The 25,088-nt window shown below is 37.7% G+C and overlaps 3 protein-coding genes across 4 annotated transcripts; all 3 read left to right on the top strand.

Annotated features, from left to right (window-relative positions):
• Window positions 1–3,511: 3,511 nt before the first annotated feature.
• Window positions 3,512–8,276, top strand: LOC110366371 (gastrula zinc finger protein XlCGF26.1). The gene is made up of 3 exons (XM_021308187.2): window positions 3,512–3,553; window positions 3,788–3,999; window positions 6,225–8,276. The coding sequence occupies exons 2-3, from the start codon at window positions 3,885–3,887 to the stop codon at window positions 7,571–7,573; spliced, it is 1,464 nt and encodes a 487-aa protein (XP_021163862.2). The 5' UTR covers window positions 3,512–3,553; window positions 3,788–3,884; the 3' UTR covers window positions 7,574–8,276.
• Window positions 8,277–12,421: 4,145 nt separating this feature from the next.
• On the top strand, window positions 12,422–18,469 carry LOC105939493 (oocyte zinc finger protein XlCOF6.1). Its single transcript, XM_012881702.3, has 3 exons — window positions 12,422–12,901; window positions 12,987–13,194; window positions 15,723–18,469. The coding sequence occupies exons 2-3, from the start codon at window positions 13,092–13,094 to the stop codon at window positions 16,874–16,876; spliced, it is 1,257 nt and encodes a 418-aa protein (XP_012737156.2). The 5' UTR covers window positions 12,422–12,901; window positions 12,987–13,091; the 3' UTR covers window positions 16,877–18,469.
• Window positions 18,470–19,046: 577 nt separating this feature from the next.
• Window positions 19,047–24,993, top strand: LOC105939465 (gastrula zinc finger protein XlCGF57.1). Of its 2 annotated transcripts, none has more exons than XM_012881632.3 (3): window positions 19,047–19,475; window positions 19,617–19,777; window positions 22,963–24,993. In XM_012881632.3, exons 2-3 carry the CDS (start codon window positions 19,663–19,665, stop codon window positions 24,627–24,629), a joined length of 1,782 nt encoding a protein of 593 aa, XP_012737086.2. In that variant the 5' UTR covers window positions 19,047–19,475; window positions 19,617–19,662; the 3' UTR covers window positions 24,630–24,993. The 2 variants fall into 2 exon arrangements, with proteins under 2 accessions (XP_012737086.2, XP_012737085.2); XM_012881631.3 differs by having other exon boundaries at window positions 19,549–19,777.
• The last annotated feature ends 95 nt before the right edge of the window (window positions 24,994–25,088 follow it).

The raw sequence follows: 25,088 nt of genomic DNA, 5'->3' as shown, positions 1-25,088 counted from the left end.
TTAAGAAATTTTACCGATCTTTTTTTAACAAAATCCCTCTGACCAAAGTGTGTTCGGAATGTCAAATCCTGTCAATGTTGGAGGTAAAGGATCTGCAGCTCACACAGGTATTGGATGTTTTAATTTGGGACAAATCACGTTTGCCGATTGGTCAGTTACTGATGAACCTGCAGGATTGATTAACAGGCCCCGTCACCTCAGTTGGGCACCTTTGGTTAAAAAATATTTTGATATTTTATTCTTTTTAAGAAGACATATATAAATAAGCTGTTATGACTCAAATTAACGAGGTGATAAATTACAAATTAAATCCAAGACTGATTCAAATATCCAAGCATACATCCACTTATTAAAAAACTCCCGTGCACAAAAAGTTACTAGACAAACTTTTAGACCAGGGATCTTCAATTCTGGTCCTCGAGGTCCAGCGTTCTTTTAGATGTGTCTCCACTTCAACACACCTGAGTCAAAAAATTTGGTCATTAGCAGGACTTTGGAGAACCTGGCTCAATCCTACTACCCTTAATACTAATTTCTAGCTCCTGCTCCTATTTCCTGTTCTTTGAACGTTCACGGGGTCAACAGTCAAAACGCTATTGTGGGGAGGAAAGGAGCTTCGGGCTGTTGTGGTGAATTCGGACAGCCTTTAACTCCGACGTCGTTACGTGACGTAAACGCACATGGATGATGCGAGTCAAATCCGGGCCTACAGCCTTCTGAAAATCAACTCCAAAGTCTTTGGACATTTTTGTTGTTTTCCATGAGGGGGGTTGTACATCATGTCACGCAACGGATTGTGGGATACCTTAAGGGTTCTTGGCACCAGTAAGGGAAGTTGTAATGTCCCTATGCAAAACTAGCCGTGGGAGGGAGCATTCAGGCTAATTTTCCTACCTCCTTCCTTACTGACTGCACTATTCGGACAGCACTTATCATGATGACCGCAGACGCACTTCCACTTTGGCTAAAGAGTCCTTGTTCTATAAAGGTATTGGGATTGAGCCCTTGACTGCATGCTGAGGAGCTAATTCAGCCATTTGATTCAGTTGTGTTGGACCAGGGAAACATCTAAAAGATGCAGGACATCAGACCTCGAGGACCAGAATTGAGCACCACTGGTTTAGACTAATATTTGCTAAAAGTTACCCGAGTCTAAACTGCAGACAGAGGGCAGGTTTTTAACTAATACAGCATGCTACACAAAACTGTTTTACCATAATCACTAAACAGGAGTGAAACAAACTAAACCCTTTGGGCATTTCCAAAACTGGCAGAAATGTAGTCTGTTGAAAACTACAACTGGTGAGCTGTTCTGAATTAATATCTGCTGAGGCCAGGAAGTCAGAATCACCTTTTTTTTAGACATGATTAGTTGCACAACGGAGAGATCCTCCATTATGTGCTGTGGAGCTCTGCAACTCCTTCAGGGTTAACTATGGTCTCTGTGCTGCCTCTCTGATTAATGCTCTCCTGGCCCGGTCTGTGAGTTTTGGTGGGTGGTCCTCTCTGGGCAGGTTTGTTGTGGTACCATGTGCTTTCCATTTGAAGAAGACGGATCTGATGGTGCTCTGGGGGAACATCAAAGATTTGGATATTTTTATAACTCCACCCTCCACTTGTACTTCTCAACAACCTTGTCCCTGACTTGTTTGGAGAGCTCCTTGGTCTTCATGGTGTGATGTCTCTTGCTTAGTGGTGCTGCAGCTTCTGGGGCCTTTCAGAGAAGTTGTGTTTATACTGATAGATCATGTTATCCTGAGATTGCACACAGGAGTACTTTATTTCACTAACTATGGGAGTTTTGGTGGCCTCTGAAAGGTTCTGGTATCACCAGAAACTAGCAGCGATGCCTTGTAACTTTCTATCAACATAGTTTATTTACATGATTTCGGGACAATGGGATTTTATTAGTCACCTCTGAAAAAAGGTCCAGTCATTAAGTTGCTCAATAGAACATGGGTCCCAATAGTTTCACTTTAACATGAACTAAAATGGTCTCAGACACTTCTGCAAAGGAAAGAGTGATTACTGGATACTGATGGTACCTATATAACACTTTCTGCAAGCAGTTACTCCCTTTTTCGCTTTCCTCCCTCTTAAATATTACCTTTTTACTGTTACCTTGTACAAATGTATGTTTTGTACTAAAGAGATTATATATTGAATGCTGTTGCTAAATATGTTAAACTGTGTGTAATAAAAATGTTTAAAAGCTGTTTTGACTGAAATCAGTTTTTGCTGTAAAATGTCTTGAGATAACTTATTTTGCTGAATTGGCTTACTAATAAACCTAATTGCATCATTGTGTTTGGAAGGAGGGATGCGAAGACAACAAAAGTACAGATATGTTTAATAAATTAGAATATGCGTGCCGATCAGGCTCATATTGTCAAATAAAAAGTACCTTTTGAAAATAACTTTTAAGCAGGTATTAAAACCTACTTTTCATTAAGCCAACATTTCTGTGTAAATGTTTATTGGTCTGAATTATTTCTCTTTAAAGGGAACCATTTATAAAGACAATGTATCACTTGTAAAAGTGTAAAATATATCACCCAGAAATGTTTCAAAGGCAGCAGGGTAAAGAGCTGTCAGAAAATTGTCTGAACTGAAACACAAAACCTAATAACTATCAGAGAGATATTTACCAAGATTGCTGCAAGGTGGGTAAGGTAAGAATTAGAATTTGTACATTTTATATTAAATCACAGTAGACAGGATTCTGTCAAGGTTTCACATGAAACAGCTGCATTTAGAGCAACTGCTTCAGTGTACGAATGGTGAACCAAATAATGGATCTGGACTTTTTACTGTTCCCATGAACGGACTTAACTCTAGGTTAGCAAACCCGGGACTGATACGACCAATTATCTGATTTCTATTTGATTTTCGCTACTAATGGCAAGTTAACTTTGAGATTATGGGAAAAATAGGTTTGGTGAACCTCCTTTCTGAAATACACCCGGATCACCTGTTTTCAAAGTCTCCAAAGGGCTTCTTTCTCTCCCTCCTGTGCTTCTTTTAAGAAACTATTGTGAGGTGAGATACTAAAGAGTTTCCACTTAATGCCATAATAATGAATTTTCAGACAGCATTCTACTTAAAAAGCAGTTTATATTTCTTTCTAGTTACCTTTTTTACTTTTTGAAAAGTTTAAACTTGCTGACAAACTGAAGTGCATTTGTTTTTATTTATTAGTCATTGTGGGTTAGGGTTCAAAACCTAATTTATTACCTGATGTCAAAATTAACATCATTTTGGGAGAAAAGAAATCCAGAAGTAGAAGAAAGATGAAACAGAGTATATGTTTTTATTTGTCTTGTATTTTACAGAAGCTATATGTGTACTAAAAAAGAAAAAAAAAAAGAAAAGAAAAAGAAAAACATTAGAGCCTTAGACATGGGTCACGTGTTTCCGCCTACCGGTGGAGCTCCGCCAATCAGCCTAGGGCCGTTCCTTCATTGGTCAGTGACAAGGAAGTAGCCGGATGTAGCAATGTTAGCTGTCTATGAGCTTAACTGGTACAGTCTCGACAGAAAAACGTATGAAACAGGTACGGAACTGATGTCTATGACTTTCTTCTAGAAAGTATCCATAAAGCTATTGCTGATACATGTTTGTTTCTAACTGACGTGACTGGTTTGCAATAATGTAATTAGCTTTCATTAGCAAAGTGAATGGACATTCAGCTAAAGTAGCTAACAGCAGAGACTTGATAGTATCAGACACTGTATTGATTCTCTCAGTTTGATCAGACGGTGATCACTGTGTATGATTCCCGTTCCAGGCAGCAGGAGAACAGAAGATGCAGGTTATACATCTGAGACCTTGACCTACTAGAGCATGTTGAAAACCAAGATAGTGTACAGCTGAATGGTTCGAGGATGTCTGAAAGGATGAAGGTTGAAGCAGACGAGCTCAAATGTCTCAGCTTGGTGTCCCCCATACTTGCTGCATCCACGTCAGAACTGGACCAGAAACAAGACAGCAAAGATCTCAGTAAGTGAAGTGACACACATAGGTTTGTCTATAAAAGGTGCTGCTGATCTTCAGAAAGAATCATAGTGTAAATGTCTTGACAGTAATTGCAGCACAGACAGCGTAAGGGACAGATTAAAATAACAGCCACAACTTTCTGTTAACGAGCGAAATAGCCAAAAATTTATATGGGCCCACACTACAAGTCCCCACCCCCTCTGTAATGTGACACTGGCTCACCGCCTGTTTCAGACCAATGTTCAGTGGCCATTGATTAGAGCAGCAGCCTATTAAATGCAGGCAACAGTTTTATATGTACTAATAAAACATCTTTGGCCGTTTTAGAGATGTCCATATTGTAATTTTCATGCTCTTTTTAGGATTCATCAGTGATGAATTTATTTAATTCCTAATTTATTGATCAGGTACAAGACATAAAATAATGTACCATTTTAAAGGAAACTGTTGTCCAGCCCAGAGCCGCTTTGTCCAAAGGTTGATTTGCAAGTTAACTGTTAAAAAACACTTATAAAAACAAACCTCACTGGAACTTACTATAAAATAAGAGTGGGAAATAAGTATAGAATGCATGAGAAAATCACACCAGGTTTCATATTGTTTACATATTGTTAAGTTGGTCAGTGCATGTTTGATACAAGCCGTGTTTTCATCCAATTTTGAGCAAACTTTTAAAATATCACACAAAAGAAAATTCAAATGAGACTGGTTTCCATCCACTGGTTTGTAGGGGTAGATCAGGTGACGCAAAGCGTAATGTAATCATATGTTACGCTACATTAAACTGGAAATGGAGTTTGCAAACTAGCATGGACCACAGATCAGTAATGCAGCAAAGTTTTAATAAATGTGTTGCTAATGTTTTGTTACGACTGAGACTATAAAATGGTCGAGTCTATTCTTTGGTCCACACGTACCTGTTGTTGCTTCCACCCCTTTTTTCGAGCGTTATGGGAACATTCAGGAAGATGTCGGCAGCCAAAAGAGCTGGTCAGTCATGTGAGGTAAATGTTCGCTACATCAGAAGTTATTCGATAAATGTGTTTTCTTCGCCCTTTGGAGCTGCAACAGATTCAGCTCCCTCAGGATGGAGTGTGTTTATGGAAAGTTTTTTTCACCATTCTTCCAGAAGCATTTTTTTGAGTCAGGCACTGAAGTTGGAAGAGAAGGCTTAGCTCCAATTCTTTGGTCTAATTCACCACAGAAGTGTTTTTTATTAGGTCGATTTCAGGACTCTGTGCAGACCAGTAAACTTCGTCTGCACCAAACTCTCTCATCCATGTCTTTTAAGGACTTTGCTTCATGCACTGGTGCACAGTCATCATGTTGAAACCTAAGTTGCAATCCGCGAACTGTTCCCACAGTCAGGAGCAATTGAGTTACTTCTTTCCTCAATCGCTTCAACTTTGTTGTAGTACAGCTGACTGTGAACTATATGGTGCTGTGGAAATTCCATGAGGAAACTTGATGTACAGTTAGGATCCTGGCACATGACCAGATTGAATTTCACTAAGCTCCTGAGACCAACTCATTCTTTGACAAATGTTGGTGGAAGCAGTCTGCTTGTTTTAAATACACTTAAATTCTATGAATAGTTATTCAGTGTTCAATGTTATTCTCAATACATTTTTAACTGTTTAATATTTATATGCCAGCTTATTGAATCAATTCTTTTAAATTGTCAAGAAATATTTTCACAAAGAATTTTGCAAACAAACATAATTTGGAAGAAATAAAACAGATTTCTTTGGGTTACAAATATCTAATGTGAAGGAAAACCTTTCGGACAATTATGTACCTTTCAAAACACTTTATTTACAATATTGTTTGAACATTTTACGCAGGAGAAAAGACACAGGAGAAAAGGATCCCTCCGTCACATTCCCTGATGTCACGATGCATTTGTTGCAGTTTCACTCATTCCGTATAACAAAAAGTATTCAGTAACATTTGACACACCATAAGCAAAAACAAAGTTGGTACTTTAGGTGACTGTTACTGAAAAAGTATCGTCTGTCAACCAAGTTGTTGAAAGCTAGTGCACTACAAATGGTTTATACCACTGGGAGGACTCCGAGGGGTTAGATATTTTTTTATGCATTATCTGTCTCATATTTTACTGTCAGAACATAGTGACAGTTTTAACAATAAACAATGCATTTATACAAAAGTTATCTACTGCAGCTTCAAGCACTCACTAATATCCATGTGTTTTTCAATGTATTCAGTCCATCAGATGTTGGTGGTTAAAGAGGTTCCCTGTGATTGGAGCTCCAGTTTGAACCACCCAAAGCCCCATCTCGTAAAGAAAGAAGAGGAGGAACTGTGGATCAGTCAGGAGGAAGAGCAGCTTACTGTGAACAATGATGATGAAGAGAAATATCAAATCAAAACTGAAGACACCAGAGAGACAGAAGGTCCCACTGGCAGATCAACTGAACAAACGGAAACAGAACCCGATAAAAAGGACAGAGGAGGACCAGAATCAAACAGAAACACAGATACGCACTGTTCTCCCCAACAAAGTAAGATGATATCTATGCTGTGTTCAAAACTTACGGCTCAGAATGGAGAAAAGCCATTTGGTTGCAATCTTTGTGCCAAAAGTTTCAAACGTAAGACCTCTGCTAAATTGCACATAATGACTCACATTGGAATAAGAGAGCATAGCTGTGACCTTTGTGGTAAGAGCTTTAAAGAGAAGAGTTCTCTTCAAACCCACATGAATGTCCACACTGGAGAGAGACCCTTTGCCTGTGAGGTTTGTTGTAAAAAGTTTCATACAAAGAAACATCTTAAAGCTCACATGAAGCTCCATTCAGAAGAAAAACCTTTCGCATGTGATGTTTGTGATACAAGATTTAAGGTAAAGGAAAGTCTTAAAAAACACATGAGGAGCCACACCTCAGAGAAACCTTTTGTTTGTAGTAGCTGTAGTAAAGCATTTTCTCAACAAGATCATCTAAAGAGACACATGGGTGTTCACACAGGAGAGAAACCATTTATCTGCAGTGTTTGCAGTAAAGGATTTTCACAACAAGTAAATCTAAAAAGTCACATGTGTGTTCACACAACAGAAAAACCGTTTGTTTGTACAGTTTGCTGTAAAGGATTCTCACAGAAAGACAGTCTAAAAAGTCACATGCATGGTCATACAGGACAGAAGCCGTTTATTTGTAGTATTTGCGGAAAAGGATTTTCACGACAACGAAATCTAAAGAGTCACCTGCGTGTTCACACTGGAGAGAGACCGTTTGTTTGTAGTGTTTGTAATAAAGAATTTTCAATTCAAAAGAATGTAGAAAGACACATGCGCGTTCACACAGGAGAGAAGCCATTTGTCTGTAATGTTTGCGGTAAAGAATTTTCATTACAAGGAAATCTAAAGAGACACATGCAAGTTCACACGGGAGAAAAACCGTTTATTTGTTGCGTTTGCTGTAAAGGATTCCCACAAAAAGACACTCTAAAGAGTCACATGCGCGTTCACACTGGAGAGAAACCGTTTATTTGTAGTGTTTGTGGTAAAGGATTTTCTTTAAGGAAGAACTTGGTGAGACACATGTCTGTTCACTGAGGAGAGAAACCATTTGTAACGTTTGTAGTACAGGGTTTTTGCTGCAAATTCCTCTAAAAAGTCACATGAAAGTTAATGTAAAACATAAAAACAGTTTTGATGTGCCGAGAAAAGCGCCAGCAGGCAATTTAGGTGAAGTGTCTCGCCCAAGGACACAACAACAGAGACGAGTGAAGCGGGGATCAAACCCCCAACCCGACAATTGCAAGATGAACTCCCTAACTCCTGCTCCACTGCAGCTCCCACTTTTGGAGTCATTCCAGACACAAGATAAACTTCTACTAGATACGTGCAACTTCTTGCAGCTTTGTCTTTATGCAGAAACTTTTCTGTACAGATACAGTATTTGGCTCTGTGTGGATGTAGCCATAGTTTTTTTTTTTTTTATGATTACAGAACAATGGGATCCTTGGCTCTGCAACAAGGACAAGTCATTAAGAAGCTCAATAGAACACAGTTTCCAATAGTTTAACTTTGATATGAACTAAAATGATCTGAATCAAACATTTCTACAAAGGTTGGTTACAAGATACTGGTGTATCTTTGATACTTCCTGCCAGTATTTATTTACTTCAGCTGTATTTTTCATTCACACATTTATTAAGAAAATATATGTTCATGTATTCTGGTAAAAATCTTTTGCATTAAAAACTCATTGTCAAACATGTTAAATCTCTTATTTAATAAAAGTGCTTTAAAGCCATGTTTGTACTGTTTTGGATTCTGGTTTGTTGTGAATTGGACTTGAATGTCCTGTAAAGTTCCTTGAGTTGATATTTTGTGAGAATTTGGGTTAAGTTTAACGGCTGTGCAAATAATATCAAAGTTAATTTTGTATATAGCTTGTTTAATTAAAAAAATAATAAACGGCATACAACAATTTTCATGTAAAACGTGAGGTATTCTTAGTATAACACGTTGATGCATTAATTATTGACACATGCTGCATAATAACCTAACATCCCCAAAACCTTTGCAATAGCAGACTACAAGCAATCCACGGGCACGGCCCTTATTGACTGAACCCGAAGCCCGGAAGTGACACATGAACTGCACTAAGGAGAGTGTAAACACACCTTCATACTGCAAGCTGTCAGTCAGTCAGCATAAGTTTAACAAAGTGAGTAAATTCTGTTTGCAAATTGGCAGAAATGTCTTCAAATGATATCCAATCTAAAGGCTCCCAAATACTCGGGCACACTGTGAGCCACATGGGCTGACTCATGTCAGAGCAAGTATGTGAGAGCCTTCAGAGTTTGAAAACAGGGACTATTGTCTTGGATTTATTGCATGTTCATGTTCCAGGGCCTGGTGGTGTTTGTACGTCACAATTACGAATATTCTCTCATGTTTTGAGTGACAGCGTGTTATTTGAGTCGCCCGCTGTTATGAATTGTACTGGTGAACCCGATAATCAGCCTGACAGAGTTTAGTTCTAAAACGTTTATTGTAGAGATGAATAGTGGGAGATGAGGACAGACCAGGAGTGAGAAACCACAGGCTAACCAGAACAGGCGATGCAGATCGAGGGACCACCAGAAACGGTTAGAGCAGGCGACTGGAACTCACGGGGAAAATAAGGCAGACTGGTGCAGCACGCAGACACGGGCATCATACAGCAGTGTGGGCTGAACACAACAGGGCAGAAGAATGCAGCTGGCTGAGCATACAAAAAGTGGTAGTTTTACGATGGCAGTACACAAGATGAGGCGGTCTGGTAGTGAGTAGGGGAATGAGGCAGGTCTAAATAGGAAGGGGAACAGGTGAGCAGAGTATTTTTTTATTATTATTTTAAATCAAAACATGCCTCTCTTGAAAATGAAATCTTGGATCTCAATGAAAATACCTGTACAAATAAAGGTTAAATAAAATAAACAGTCAAGGTGTGTCTCCCAGAAATAAATTTTGTCAGTCGAATAGTATAGAATAGCTTTATTGTCATTAAAAGACACATCATTCTGACTGTAATGAAATCACAAATGCATCACTATGCCAAAGATAAATGTTATAACAGAAAAAGTTAAAAAAATGAAGATTGAGAAGATGTGAATAAGAGTCAAAATAACTATGAAAGCAAAAGTAAATTATTTCGCTGTTACTGTTACAGTTTCATTATTTTATCAATTTTATCAATTATCAATTTCCTTAAAACTTTTTTTTTATGAAATATTCGTCTTTTTTAGAATAAGGGGAAAACATTCCTCAAATAGCATAACAGAGTCATTCATGATTTTCCAAGAAACACAATCCCACTTTTCACATGCAGTTTTTTGTTTTACTGTTCTGTCTTTCGTTTTTTTGCATAGGAGAGGATGCTCATAACCGGACCCTCGCCAGATGGATTTTGTCCCGCAGAACTCCACACATCCGGGATTGCAGGATTGATGTGTAGAGCTCGGTGGAACTACGTCCATCTGGCAAATGCTCGTGCCACTTTGTTATTTTGCCTAGATATTTTCAAAAATTCTAAAGGTTTTGAGTAGATATGGTATGATGGGTCGCTGTCGCAACGGTGTTTTCACAGGACTTCCTAAAAAGTGGATCAGACAGTTGCAGCTGATCCAGAACGCTGCTGCCCGCGTCCTCACTAAGACTAAGAAAGTACAGAACATAACCCCAGTTCTAAAGTCCTTACACTGGCTCCCTGTATCTCAGAGAATAGACTTTAAAATAGTCTATAGTCTATAAATCTATAAGTCTATAGTCTATAAATCCCTAAATGGCTTAGCACCTAAATACATCACAGACTTGTTATCAGTGTATCAACCCTCCAGACCACTCAGGTCTTCTGGCTCCAGCCTTCTCTGCATACCTAGAACCAGAACTAAACAAGGAGAAGCAGCATTTAGTCCCCATGCTCCGCTTATCTGGAACAAACTTCCAGAAAACTGTAAAAGTGCGGAAAGCCTGAGTTCTTTTAAATCAAGATTAAAAACACATCTGTTTAAAATTGCCTTTGACTGTTCTAGTTAAACAGTTTTACTGTTTTTAATGTTCTTTTTTGTTACTACATTCTATCCCTACTTGCTTTTATTCTATTTTCTATCTACATTTTATTATTTTGCTATATCTTAATCATGTAAAGCACTTTGTATTGTCTTGTACTGAATTGTGCTATATAAATAAATTTGCCTTGCCTTGCCTTGCCTTGCCTTGTCGCAATGAGCGTTGTTTTAAAGATACGGCAGAAAAAGTAAACCAATTTACATTCATGACAATCATCCTATTGAAGTAAAACAATGTAGTCTTTAAAATTAAAGTTGTATTTGCTACAGATATATCTAATCTTGATGCAAGGAGAAAGGTATCTGGTGACCACAGCTCTGCTGGAATATTCCCATTTCTATATTTTCAGGATTTTCAGTCAAGTTTGTTAATAGTGTTGTTCACTAACCTCATTTTGTTTAGATTGCTTCAGACAGCACATCTGAATCTGCTTATATCCAAAATGCAAAGCAGTAGAGTTCTGCAGCCTAAAACCTATTTCAGTTCATACTTCCTTTCCTCTTGATATGTTTGGGATCTGGGTCAAACTGCAGCATATCGTTTACAAACTACTGATATCTGTTGAGACTTGTGCAGCTAACGGTATAAAAGCATGTAGTTACAGGTAACCCTGTCAAACCAGTAAAATTTATATTTCAAATTCATCTATTAATATTTTAATAAAAACAGTAAATGTTTCGTTTATGAGTCAGAAAAATATGAAACACAGAAGTTAACTTTAAAGAACCTGTGTCCAGATTTGATTAAAAAAAAATCTTAACATACACTATATTACCAAAAGTATTTGCTCACTCATTCAAAATATTGACTTCAGTTTTTCGGGCCAATCAGTTATCCACAGTCAATAAATAGAGATCAGTGGTTAGGAAAAACACATTTTCTTCTCTTACAAACACTGCCGACGGCTGCTTGAGACAGCGTCAGGCCAGAAGTGGAATACATAAATATAAATCTATAGAAGACTGAAATAAAATATGAATATTATAAATATATAAATATTAATAATTAATATATGATTAGAGTGAGACGCAGAATTAGGGTATCTCTCTCTCTCTCTCTCTCCTGATACACAGACTGTCTTCCTTGTTTTTAACCCCTCATTTCTTACTCATAACTAAATTACTTTATCTGTAGTCCAGTTTTCTCACATACAACTTTTTTTTACAACTCTCCATACCACATACATTGTAGAGTCTTCAATGCTCCTAAACTGTTTTGTTATTGTTTTATCTGTGGCTCATTTTACTTTATGTTTTTTTACTCGGTCCGGGAACCAGTGCAATTTCGTCGCAATAAAGACAACAGTCTGGAATGACAAATAATCTTATCGGATCTGCTTTGTACTCCTCCTGTATGTACAAATGTATGCACGTATGTATATATGCACATATATACGTGTAGGTACGTATGTATGTAGGCGTATAGGTATATGTATATATATAAGTATGTATATATGTTTATATATATGTTTATATATATATATATATATATATATATATATATATATATATATATATATATATATATATATATCACTATGAATGTAAATAAGACATCATATGCCCATTTCTATTTCTTTTTGCATTTTTTTTTTTTTGTATTCTTTATGATCCATTGTATATATAAAGATTCACTGTATTTAACTGATTGCATCTTTCCTACTCTGCACCTTCTTGTATGAGCCGATGTGGCAAGTGAATTTCTCCATTGTGAGATCAATAAAGCCTATCTTATCTTATCGTATCCTTGGAACTTGATTCCAAAGTTGCCCTTGGACGTTACTTTATTCTGAAAATCCAGAAGTTTAAGAGGAAGTTGTTTTTTTTTTACACCTGAGCGATGTTGTCAGTGATTGGTCAGTGAAGAGGGAGAAACCGGATGTAGTAGTTTTAGCTCTTAGCTAAGTGCCGCCAGAAAGAAAACGTCTTAAAGTTTACATTAAACAAGTGTAAAATTTATGCCCCTCACTCTCCACTCTACAGTCTTGGTGTTTATATCGCTGCTAAACGTTTGTTTTGAGCCGCTGGGATTATTTCTTGTCGGAGTTTGCTGTGTAGACTGTAATTAGCCTCCGTTAGCATCCTGAATGGACTGTTAGCGTCAGGAGCCAAAGCAGCTAACAGCAGGGAGTTAATCTGTGTTTTTGACAGTTAAGGTTTTAAAAGTCCGTGGTTTAGGGCTTCAAGAAGAGTCCACGCTCCGAGTTTGTGAGATGTACGAGGAGACCACCACCCTCCGTGGACACCACCTTTAAGGCTTGTTGTCCGGCTCAGGACCGAGAGACCGAGGTCAGTCGCAGAGAGGACACAACTTCACACCGAGGTATCAGACTCACAGCTCTGCTACAGGTCACATTTTCTGCTTGTGGCCTTTATTTGCTCTGACGCCAATTTGTGCCCGATTCCAGTTTCAGCAGAACAAAAGAAGGCAGTAGTCCCGTGGATGAAACCTGCCAGTGTAACATGCGGAGGGTTCAAGGATTGTGAGAAGGAGAATCCCAAGTGGAGCGAGAATGTCTGAGGTGACGAAAGTTAAGGCAGAGGCTTCTGGAGGGCCTCCCACACCTGCAGCATCCACATCAGAACAGGAGCAAACACAAGATAACAAAGATATCAGTAAGTCACACAAATGTTGTTGTTTGTTTGTTTTTTGTCTGGACTGGAGCAAATGAACTTTGGCTGAAAGTTATAAAACAGATTCTGGATTGTGGAAAGAATCAGCGTGTTAAATGTGTGTGTAAATAACCCAGCAGTCATTGCAGCAGAGGTAGAGTACGGATAAGTCAGCAGTCCATCATTGCACCTTTCATGAAATCCAACAGCAGAAATAACTCCTGATATTAAGTAAAAGCAGAAAAAAAAAAAAAACAGCCAAGCATTAAAGAAAAGATAAAAGACAATGGTTGACACAGTCTGAGACCACTGTTCAGTGGCCATTGATTTTGAACAGCAGTTTAATAAATGCATGTCATATTTTGCAGTCATTATAAATCTATAATGACTGCTTTGAAAACAGTCATTATAGATTTAAAAATAAAACATTTTAGAATTAACGGATCCCGTCCCACTCGGATCAGCGCCTTAAACTCCACCTGTGAATGAAAATACATGTACAAACTGCGGTATATTTTGAAACAGAGCTGATCTGAGTTTATCTAGATGTCAATGTGATGGATGGATATGCATAACAATTGGTAACTTTAGAAATTGGTAAGTACCTAATTGTAGTTGTGTATCAAAAATAATAGTTTTGTATTTTTAAGATGTGGACAAAAATGGAAAAATAGTGGTTTTATTATGTGATTTGGTGTACAGAGTTGTGTAGTGAAAAAGTTAAGCACTGTGACATACTCTCCGGATGCACTGTATTTCCTCGGAATCAACTTGAGCTTCTGCTCCATGTTCCACCAGATCTCTCACTCCATCATTCTGTTTCTGTTAGTCTCTAGCCAAGTTTTAAGTAAACTTTTAAAATGTTGCAAAAAAGAATCCAAATTAGACATGTTTCCTCTGGTTTAGAACAAATCTACAAGGGGGATTAGCTACAACCTGTTTACAACATTGGTTCAAAACAAGCAATCATAAAATACTGGTTATATACACATATATAGTATAGTATGATTACCTATTTTTTCCTCCCTTTGAAATTCCTTTTGGTGTCACAGATCAATATTCCCTGATGCCACTCGGTAGAAATACTTTTTGCTACTCAGTTAAATGTGAGTACTTGTGTCATTTTTGAGACCCAAATTGAATAGCTGATTGTAGAAATGAAGTTACTTCATTATTTGAAGCCCTGTACCACTGACAGCAATAACCCAATATATGGTAGCAAATGCGTTGATGTACTAGAAGACATGGGACTAAACCTTGAGTAATGTTTGTCTGTGTAACCACAGAACTTTAGTTATAGCATGTCAATCTATCTGACATGTACCGTTTGCACTTATTGCCATATACCGTTTGTTGTTTTTCCTCCCATTAAATAAAGTAGGCCACATTTTGTAGAAATTAAGATTGTCATAAATTATTACTTTTATAATGATTATTCTGACGAGTAATCTGGTAACAGTTTGACAATCTGCAGATTTTTCACATGATTGGTAAAGCTTATAATAGAAATAAATGAAAAATGCATATTAGCAAATAATGCAATTCCTTTTGTTTAATAACAAGGATAAATCTACAGCTAAAAGGTTCTATAGTCAAAATGCTAAAGGCTCATCTCTTTCTGGTTGACTTAACATCAATACAGTGCAGCTGTCTCTGTAGTGAAAATGGTCACAAAGAAAAATGCATAAAGTTTCACTTGCATATTACATTCTGGATTTTTTAGATTACGAAGCATAATTCTATTCATATAAAACAGAACCATTCTAGTGTACTTCAGGGCTAAGTTTAACTCTTAGTTTTTTTAGTCCACATGTAGACAATAAAATAATTGCACATTCATCAAAAAGGTAAACTGCTAATTTATATTCAGGCATAATAAATACTGCCTTTTTTCAAACTGTTGTTACCCTTGTTTAATAGAATAGAAATACCTTTACTGTTGAATAGTAGCAAAATATGCAGGTGACAGTGGCAAAAAGAGGTATGCCTAGACACCAGACTTGCACACAAGATTATTTAATATGAAAAAAGATGAATTTCAATGTAAGCTACCTCTGCAGGTTTTTAGTGGAACCTGCTCTTGAAGTTATTTTTATTCTGCAGTGAAGGAGCTCTGCTCTGTTGTCCCCAACATCTTTAATCTGCAACCAGACGCTGTTTTCACCTGTCCCCATAGTTAATTTTACAGGACAATCTAACAAACTCATCCTCTACTAACAGGTGCATTCGCTGCACCCCTCTGTTTTTCACATAATGGTGTGGCCCTTACGTTATTGGCCGCATTGCCACCATGTTGATCAATCAAAACGAGTAGAAGTGCTAATCTTCGGCAGCTAGAAACTCACTTGATACCAGCTTGATAGCAGCTCGCTACAGTTTTCTTTTCTGGTAAATTTAAAGTGTCCCTACACCTTTAAAACTTTAGGGCCCTTTCTCTACGCTGCTTTTTGTCCATTGTTTTCCATGTGTTAGCAGGCTAGGCTGTTGATGTAAGCCATGATTAATGTCCATAAGCTTTTCTGTGTTCTCAGTTCAACAGATTGTTGTGGTTAAAGAAGAGGTTCCCCATGACTGGATCCCCAGTTTGGACCAACAGGACCCAGAGTCCCCCCACATGAAGGAGGAAGAGAGCAAACTGTGGATCCGTGATGATGGAGAGCTGCAGAGTGACGATACTGAAGAACCTCAGTTATCAGATCCCAATCAAATCAAAGCCAAAGACAACAGAGAGACAGAAGCTCCAAGCAGCAGCTCAGCTAAACAGACAAAAACAGAATCGAATGGAGAGGGCAATGGAGGAGCAGAACCTGAAACCAACCCAGATCCAACAAGTTCTCCTGGACAAAGTAAGAAGTCGGTTCCTAAAAGGGGTAAAACGTCTAAACTGAATTCAACACTTATGGCTCAGATTGGAGTCCACCCAGGAGAGAAGCCATTTGGTTGCAAAGTTTGTGGCAAAAGATTAAAACATTTGACTTCAATTAAATTACACCTGATGACACACAATGGAAACATAGAACATATCTGTGATTTTTGTGGGAAAGGGTTTAAAGAAAAGAGCTCCCTTCGGATACATATAAGGCTCCACACTGGAGAGAAACCATTTGCCTGTGATGAATGTGGTCGGAGGTTTCACGAAAAAGCAAAACTTAAAACCCACCTGAAGGTCCATTCGGTAGAAAAGCCGTTTTCTTGCGATGTGTGCGGCACCCGGTTTAAACGAAAGGAGAACATAAAGAAGCACATGAGGATCCACACCGCAGAGCAACCGTTCGTGTGTAGCGTTTGTAGGAAAAGGTTTTCCCGACAAGAGACTCTAAAGAGACACATGCACGTTCACACAGGAGAGAAGAGGTTTACTTGTAACGTTTGTAGCAAAGGGTTTGCACTGAAACACCATCTGAAAAACCACATGGAGGTTCACACTGCACCATTCAGCTGCAGTGACTGTAGCAAATGTTTTGCAAACGAAATGCAGCTGGAGCGACACGTGAAAGTCCACTCGGAGGAAAGACCGTTTGGCTGTGATGTCTGCAAGACCAGATTTTATCAAAAGTGCCAGCTTACCAACCACATGACAGTCCATTCAGGACTGAAGCCCTTCGTGTGCACCGTTTGCAGTAAAGCGTTTTCCCGACTCGGAAATCTAAAGAAACACATGGAGGTTCACAGGGACTGCAAGTAGTGATTATTTTGAACGTAAGCTAAACTGTCAGTATTTTTTCCATTTGGTCAATAGTTAATGTAATCCATCTCTGCGTTCTGTGCTTTGTATATCTGTTTTAGGTTTATGTGTGCCAGGGTTTGGCTTTCCACTGAAGTGGAAGGCTTTCTCAGCATTTCCCCTGTAAATACCAAAACAGACAGTATAAGTGACTATAACTTTTCAGCATTTCAATATATTATTGTTTTAAATGCTATAAACACTAAAACTCAAATAAGTGAGAACTTAGCCATTAGAATTGCATGAAAGTAGCCACCGTTTTATTCCTCAGGCAGGTGTGCACAGACAAAAATAATCCCAGGAAGTTTACACACGTTTTTGATATTCTAGGAGCCGTTTAAGGGAAAAGTTGTGAGAAAATTGGACTACAGATAAAGTAATTTAGTTATGAGTAAGAAATGAGGGGTTAAAAGGGAAAGGGATTACAGGGTTGTTTAAGCATGGTGGTGACTCATTTATGCTGGATTGATTATTGGGCTTCTTTTACAAGGTTTTGATTTCCCAATGGGTTGTAAATAATGTAAATAACTTTACATTTATTTTACTTGTTGTCCCCAAGAACAGTGTTTTCCAGTTAACTCATTTCTCTTTAAACAGTTTGTTTCAGATATTGTCAGAAATTTGAGCTTTATTCTGTTTTAAATGTATGAATAACGGGCAAAAAACTATTAAAAAAAATATTGACAATTGGAAGCTTCTATTCTACCTTTGTTTTATTTAAAGATATTGGAAAAAAACCCGATATGATGAAAGTTATAATCAAGGGAGTTCTTTAGCTGAATAAAATTGGATGAATATTGTCAACTTAATACACCGTTACAATACTGCCTCTTGTATTTTTCTCTATGGATAAATCAAGTATGTCTTTGTGTACGTAAATTAGGTAGATTAGTTAAAATTTCTTGGTTGTAACTTTAAAGTCTGCCTGATTTATTTTTATTATTATTAATATTTGATCATTAAAATAATTGTCTCTTCTCTTTACAACTTCTTTATGTCTAGTAAACAATTTTTCATAAAAATTATAATTTTTTTGTAAAAACTAGCGGTTCTGGTTCTGCTGGTAGAATAATTGAACTTCCATTTAATAATGTTTTGATATAAAATCCTTTTTTTGGTGCCATTTACTTTTCTTTCTATCCTAAATTATGTCTTTAGTCACAATTTTCACCATTATCTCTAATTTATTGTCATAGTGAGTGAGGTAAAAAGGAATTGATCTTTGCAGCTTTTTATTAAAAATGTTTTATTAAAAATGTTTTTCAATATTACAGAACATTTGTCATTAAAATGCTGCAATGACATGATTCCAAATAGTAAAGCTAAAGTCATCTCAACCAGTTACTACTTCAAAGGAAAGGAAAGCGTGTTTAGCAGGTACTGATCTAACTTTTGATACTTTGGTAAAATTATTCAGTTCAACATTTCCCCACTCACCTTTTTGTTGGTATTTATAAAAAAAAATTGTTTTACCAAACAGTGTACACAGATTACTATTGTCAAATATCCCAAAACCTATGTAATAAACGTTTTAAACACTTTGTTGCAAATTAATTGGATTTTTTTATATGATTGGTAATTGTTCGTAATTTTTGTAATTTTTTTCATTACAACTGTACACTCCAATGTGACCCATCCCTTGGGAAGCAGTGTGCACCCTCTGTCAGGGGCCCAGGAAGAGTACTGGGGGAGCGGCAGTTTAGGATTCGAACCAGGGAACTTGCAGTCTTCCCCGAATACAAGCGTCACCCCTTCTCCATTTAGAGGGTCATTTAAAGTGTCTTCAGATCATATTTTCCAATAAACTAATTTGAATGTCTGGAAGAATATATAACCAGAATCTGTTATTGTTATGGTGAAATTGTTTTGAGACACACTAGCTCAGGATGCACACAATCAATATATATACGGGTGGACACAACAGACATAGAAATCATTTATTCATTGTTTTGGGGGGTATGATTAAAAATAGATTTGGTAATCAATTGAAATAAAAAAATAAGAAACAGGATGTAATCCATACCCGATTTACATCGTTTCTGTGCACGTTCTTTTATCCTGGAAAGCTAAACGCTAAGAGGAAGTTGTTTATCGAATCAAAGCTTGACTCCTCGTTGATTGGTCAGCGAGGAGGAAGTTACCGGATGTAGCAGTGCTAGCTTGACTGGCTAAGTCCTGGAACAAAAACGTTTTAAAGTTTGTGTTTTTGCTGTCTCAGGCTCTCAAATCGAAAGCCTTCATGGCGGTATTACTCCTACCTCTCTGGTTTGAACCGCTGGGATTATTTCTAGCTGAACTTGACTCATAATGTAATTAACCTGCGGTGGCAAAGTGAAAGGACTTAGCAGCCGAGGAGCTAAAGCAGCTAACGGCAGAGACTTGACGTTTCCTGCGTTGAAGCTTTTGAGCTTCCGATGTGTAAGATTTTAAACTGGTCGAGTGTTACAAGACTAATTCACTTAAGTCTGAGACTGCTTTGAAGACGACGTTGTCTGGATACCTCCTTTAAAGGCTTGAAGTTAGGGACAGCTATAAAGTGGACACAGAACTTCTGACCAAGGTATTAGTTTTTGGTTTGAATTTCCCTTTAATACTCTTTGTCTGATCAGATGCTAATATTGCTCTGATTCTAGTTTTAGGCAGCAGACAAACAAGATATGGGTTATACGGCTGAAACCCTGACCTACTTAAACATGTGAAGGTTGCAGACCAGGATTGTGAAAAGGAGAATCCCAGGTGGATCTAGGATGTCTGAGATGATGAAGGTTGAAGGAGAGGAGCCTGGAGGACTATGTCTGGTTTCCTCCATACCTGCAGCATCCTCATCAGAACTGGAGCAGAAACAAGACGACAAAGATCTCAGTAAGTGACACATTGGTTTGTCTGGAGTTGAGCTTTTGATTGGAAGTTATGAATGGGCTGCTGGACTAAAAAAATGATAACTGCGATAAAAGTGTGACTGTCCCAGCTGACTTCTATCCATTTCAGTTCTTATTGTACAATCTAGCCATAAGTTTAGAATGTAAAACATATTTCAAATCGGTAACAAAAAACAAAACAAAAACTGATCAGACTCTAGTGACAGCAGATAAGCAAACATTGATTTACAGCCAAGCATAAAAAAACAACTAAATGACAATAATGGATTCAGTATGACTCTATATAAGTCTATATATGAGCCGAGCACACAGGTACTGGAGATTACTGATCCAAATTTGGCTTTTATTGTGCAAAATGTTGTAGACTAATTTCTGGACTAGCTGTCCTTTTCAGAGTCACTTTGAACACAGGATAAAGTAATTATCAATAAACTGAAATGAGTGTACCAGAGACATTTTAGACAGGCCTGAGTCACATTATAAGCCTCTTGTTCAGACCACTTCATGTGTTTATTGTCCACCCCCCCCCCCCAGCGAGTCTAAGATATCAAAATAAAAGACCACACTTTACCAGAAGCATATCATTGTTTATACCAATGACAAAAAAAAAAAACATATGTAAATGATACAAAAACATCAATAAAAACAGTCTTACTAAATCAGCAATAAAAATGTAATCTTGCTTCCAGACCTTTGGCATCAACACAGTAAAGAAAACAAAATGGAACAGCATAGTGGTGTCAAACTGCAGTCCTTGAGGGTCAGTGTCTTGCAGCGTTTTAATGTCATCTTGGTACAGAACATGTGAATCAAAATGACTGAATTGCCTCCTCATCATATGTAACTGACCCAGTTGCTTGATTCAGATTCTGAATTAAAGAAATATCTAAAATATTAGATATTTAGTTAGTTCAAAGCTGATTGGCTTGCGTCGGAGGCGGATGAGTCCCTGATTGATGGAGTGTTTCAGGACACTCGCTTCCAATAACTGGAGTTTAAGACCCTTGGATGAAGTACTTGATCAAATGTATTAAAAGCACATTTTCCCTTTTGTTGTCATCAACTCCTATATATCTTATGGATTTAGTGCTAGAGCTAATGTAGATCTTAAGTGTCCAGTGGTCTTATTTAAAACATTGCGTAGAATCTCTACTAAAAGTGTATGTACACCAAAATGGCGTGTGGCAAAAAAATATCTAATTTATTGAAACTTGCGCATGGCATGCACACCAGCACGCAACTGTCCTGTATAGATCACAGCGCTAAACGTTGGTGCACCAGGTTCCGCCTCATGTTCTGCCCTCTACACACCCAGATTCAACCATAAAGAGTCAATGCAAAGCACTACACGACTATTAACGTGTATTTAAATGAGTTAGCTAATTGTTTTGTTTTTTTCCCATGGTGAAATGGCAACCACGGTGAAAAACCATAGAAAGTGTGGAAGAAAATTCACAGACAGGACTGTATTAAAATGTGTAAATTAGAGGTAACAGCACAGGTTATGTCAGAATTAAAATAGCTTTAAAAAGTACAAAGGAAACTTGAGAACAGTGACAAATGTTGGATGACGGGCTCCGGGGTTCAAATTCCTCTAAGGCTGTGTGTTCAGTTTGACATCTTGAGGAGGAATGAGAAATATAAATAATTTATGCTTATCCTTACCCAGCAGTTCAGGTAGGAGTTGATTTGCAAGGCAAGTTTATTTATGTAGCACATTTCAGTAACGATGATTCAAAGTGGTGTAGCCCATTTTATGGTCCCCGATATCCTTAATTCTGTGTTTTTGACTTCCTAGTTTCTAATTATAACAAGGGGCTTCATACCAGTTGTTTTGCGGGGTGTGGAAAATCTGTTATAAATGTGGACGGGTTGGTGGTGAACTGTTGGCAAGGTCCTCTTTCAAACTATTGGTCTGCGCTCCCGCTTCTGTGGGCTCCTTTCAGTTCCCTGTCAACCAGGGTTTTTAACTACCTCACTGCATTAAGTTGAATTAAGTTTGCTAAGTTGCTCCTCCCAATCACATCCTTCTAGTTACCACAACTGTTCTGCATATGGATGTTCACAGGGGCATAGCCACATTATTTGACTTTATTTATTTATTTATTTATTTATTTATTTATATTTATTCAGATCAGACGGACACTGAAGGCTCATGTTATACCTCTTTTTTGTGCACGTCCGCAGACTCGCGTTGCATTTATTTCATGCTATGTCACCCTCCATTAGAAGTCCCATGTGAACCCTGCTGTTCATAGTAGTCGCGTTTCCGTCAGCGTTTTTAAATGTGCATTTTGAAGTATTGCATTAGAAAGGGTTAATGGAAACGGCAAAATTCGAATTAATTCAGTAAATTTCGCAAAAAAGTTTTTACCCTCCGTTGAGGTGGTTTTTTACTTTTTTGAAAAACAGTAAATGCACTAAAGCGGAGATGGAAATGCATTTGTTGAATCAGTTCTGACGTAGCAAACATTTATCTCAGGTGACTGGTCGGCTGTTTCTGCTGCCGGCTTCTTCCTGGATATTCCCATAATGCTTGAAAACAGGTCTTGAAGCAACAAGAGGTACTTGTGGACGGACGAATAGACGTGAGCATTTCTAAGTCTCATCCATGAAAAAAAAGTAAAAATAATAATAAAAATAAAAAATCAGCACATTCATTAAAGCCTCACTCCATTACTGATCTGTGGTCCCTGGTAGTTAGCAACATCTATTTCCTGTTTATTACAGCCAACGTCAACGGATGATGACAATATGCTGTGCGTCTTCTGGTTAATTCGCTACAAACAAGTAAAACGAAATACGTCTGATGCGCGTTTTCTTTTTTGCGATTTTTTTTTTAAAGTTTGCATGATAATTAGATGGAAACACAGCTAATAATGGCACGTTTGACTTCTTCCTCAGATGAGACCATAGTCATTTACAGGGCCCTAAAGGGGTCTATGTCTACATTGCTGAAAAGACGTACTTTCCTACTTTCATTCAGTTTCTGCTTAGTTACCACACAATTTAAAGAAATACAATTCTCAATGTATTTCTTTGTGTGCCTTTATTGCAACTTATTAGTTAAGTTTTTTAAAATAAATGCAAACCTATGTGATATGTGCATGATTTAATTTTATTATTATTGTCTCGAAATAATTAATGTCCACGTGTTTCATTGTCCAGACTATGAGACGTTGGTGATAAAAGAAGAGGTCCCACATGACTGGAGCTCTAGTTTGGAACAGCAGGAGCCAGAGCCACCCCACATAAAGAAGGAGGAGGAGGAACTGTGGATCAGTCAGGAAGAAGAGCAGCTTACTTTGAAGAGTGAAGATGAAGAGAAACCTCAGTTATCAGAGCTTCATCAGATCAAAACTGAAGATGGCAGAGAGACTGAAGCTTCAACAAGCAGCATAGCTGTACAGATAGAAAAAGACCCTCAAGGAGAGGACTGTAAAGGACCAGAATCAGACATGAACTCAGATTCATTGTGTCCTTCCAAACAAAGTAAGATGACTGTTCACAAAAAAGGTAAAAGATCTAAACTGTGTTCCAAACTTACTGCTCAGATTAGAGTTTATGCAGGAGAAAGGCCATTTGGTTGCAGTGTTTGTGGCAAAAGATTCAAAACTAAGACTCATGTTAAATTACACATGATGATTCACACTGGAAGGAGAGACCATAGCTGTGATCTTTGTGGTAAAGGATTTAAAGAAAAGCATTGCCTTCAGACACATATGAGACTCCACACTGGAGAGAGACCATTTGCATGTGATGATTGTGGTAGAAGGTTCCATGCAAAGACAAATCTTAAAACTCATTTAAAAGTCCATTCAGAAGAAAAACCTTTCTCCTGTGATGTTTGTAGTACAAGATTTAAACGAAAGGAGACGCTCAAGAAGCACACAATGATCCACACCGCAGAGAAAACATTTGTTTGTGGTGTTTGTGGGAAAGGATTTTCACTACAGAAGAGTCTAAAGACCCACATGTGTCTTCACACAGGAGAGAAACCATTCGTTTGTAGCGTTTGCAGTAAAGGATTTGCATTGCAAGAAAATCTAAAGAGACACATGTGTTCTCACACTGGAGAGAAACCATTTATTTGTGGTGTTTGCAGTAAAGGGTTTTCATTACGACAAAATCTAAAGAGTCACATGCATGTTCACACAGGAGAGAAACCATTCATTTGTAGTTTTTGTAGTAAAGGATTTTATAGACATGGAGATCTGAGGAGACACATGAGTGTTCATACAGGAGAGAAAGCGTTTATATGTAGTGTTTGCAGTAAAGGATTTTCACAGCAAATTCATCTGAAGAATCATATGCGTGTTCACACAGGAGAGACACCATTTGTTTGTAGTGTTTGCAGTAAGGGATTTTCACTACAAGAAAATCTAAAGAGACACATGCATGTTCACACAGGCGAGAGACAGTTTGTTTGTGATATCTGTAGTAAAGGGTTCTCACAACAGGGGACCTTAAAGAGACACATGAGTGTCCACACTGGGGAAAAACAGTTTATTTGTAGTGTTTGTGGCAAAGGTTTTTCAAAGCAAAATTATCTTAAAAGCCACATGGAGGTTCACACAGCACCATTTAGCTGCCCCGATTGTAGCAAACGTTTTGTTAATGAAATCCAGTTAGAGCGACATGCAAGAGTTCACACAGAGGAGAGGCCGTTCGGCTGTGACGTCTGTAAAAGCAGATTTAACCAAAAGTGTCAACTTCAAAATCACATGAGAGTTCATTCAGGAGAGAAACCGTTTGTGTGTAGTGTTTGTGGTAAAGGATTTTCACAACACGGGAATCTGAAGAGACACATGGGTGTTCATGAGGGCTGCAAGTAATGATTATTTGGATTTTTTTTTAATTAGTAAGTTATATAATTTAATATGTAGCGTAACTGCTTTGTGTGCACACCTGTTACCAGAACATTATGCCTCTACATCAACCAATAAATTCCCACAGTAAATGTAAAGTTTTTTTTTAAACGGATTTCTTCTACTTGGATCAGCTGTAGTTACAAAATCCAGATTAATAAAAACAGTCATAATGGGGGAGAATTAGTTTTTAGATGCACTGGGATGTTGATTATCTTGATGTTACACGTTAAACAAATTTTGTGGAACCTAAAACTGTGAATCTCTGAATTTTGCAGCACCAGGACATTTTATATCGAAACCATAACAGGGTGATGAGGCGATTAAACAAGAAATGCAACACAAATCCTCTAAATTAATAGAAAAAATTAATTTGGACAAGAGCCATCCTATGTGCAGGCTGTTCTGAGCTAAAATGAAACATTG

This window comes from Fundulus heteroclitus, chromosome 10 (assembly GCF_011125445.2).
Source record: "Fundulus heteroclitus isolate FHET01 chromosome 10, MU-UCD_Fhet_4.1, whole genome shotgun sequence".
In the NCBI taxonomy this organism is placed as follows: Eukaryota; Metazoa; Chordata; class Actinopteri; order Cyprinodontiformes; family Fundulidae; genus Fundulus; species Fundulus heteroclitus.
This window is presented reverse-complemented; position numbering and strand designations above follow the sequence as displayed.

Bases quoted from the DNA above. Each gene is read 5' to 3' on its own strand.
- LOC110366371 (XM_021308187.2), top strand. From the start codon at position 3,885: ATGTCTGAAAGGATGAAGGTTGAAGCAGACGAGCTCAAATGTCTCAGC. The intron at 4,000-6,224 runs GTAAGTGAAGTG...CAATGTATTCAG, and splicing joins ACAAGACAGCAAAGATCTCA to TCCATCAGATGTTGGTGGTT.
- LOC105939493 (XM_012881702.3), top strand. From the start codon at position 13,092: ATGTCTGAGGTGACGAAAGTTAAGGCAGAGGCTTCTGGAGGGCCTCCC. The intron at 13,195-15,722 runs GTAAGTCACACA...CTGTGTTCTCAG, and splicing joins ACAAGATAACAAAGATATCA to TTCAACAGATTGTTGTGGTT.
- LOC105939465 (XM_012881632.3), top strand. From the start codon at position 19,663: ATGTCTGAGATGATGAAGGTTGAAGGAGAGGAGCCTGGAGGACTATGT. The intron at 19,778-22,962 runs GTAAGTGACACA...TTCATTGTCCAG, and splicing joins ACAAGACGACAAAGATCTCA to ACTATGAGACGTTGGTGATA.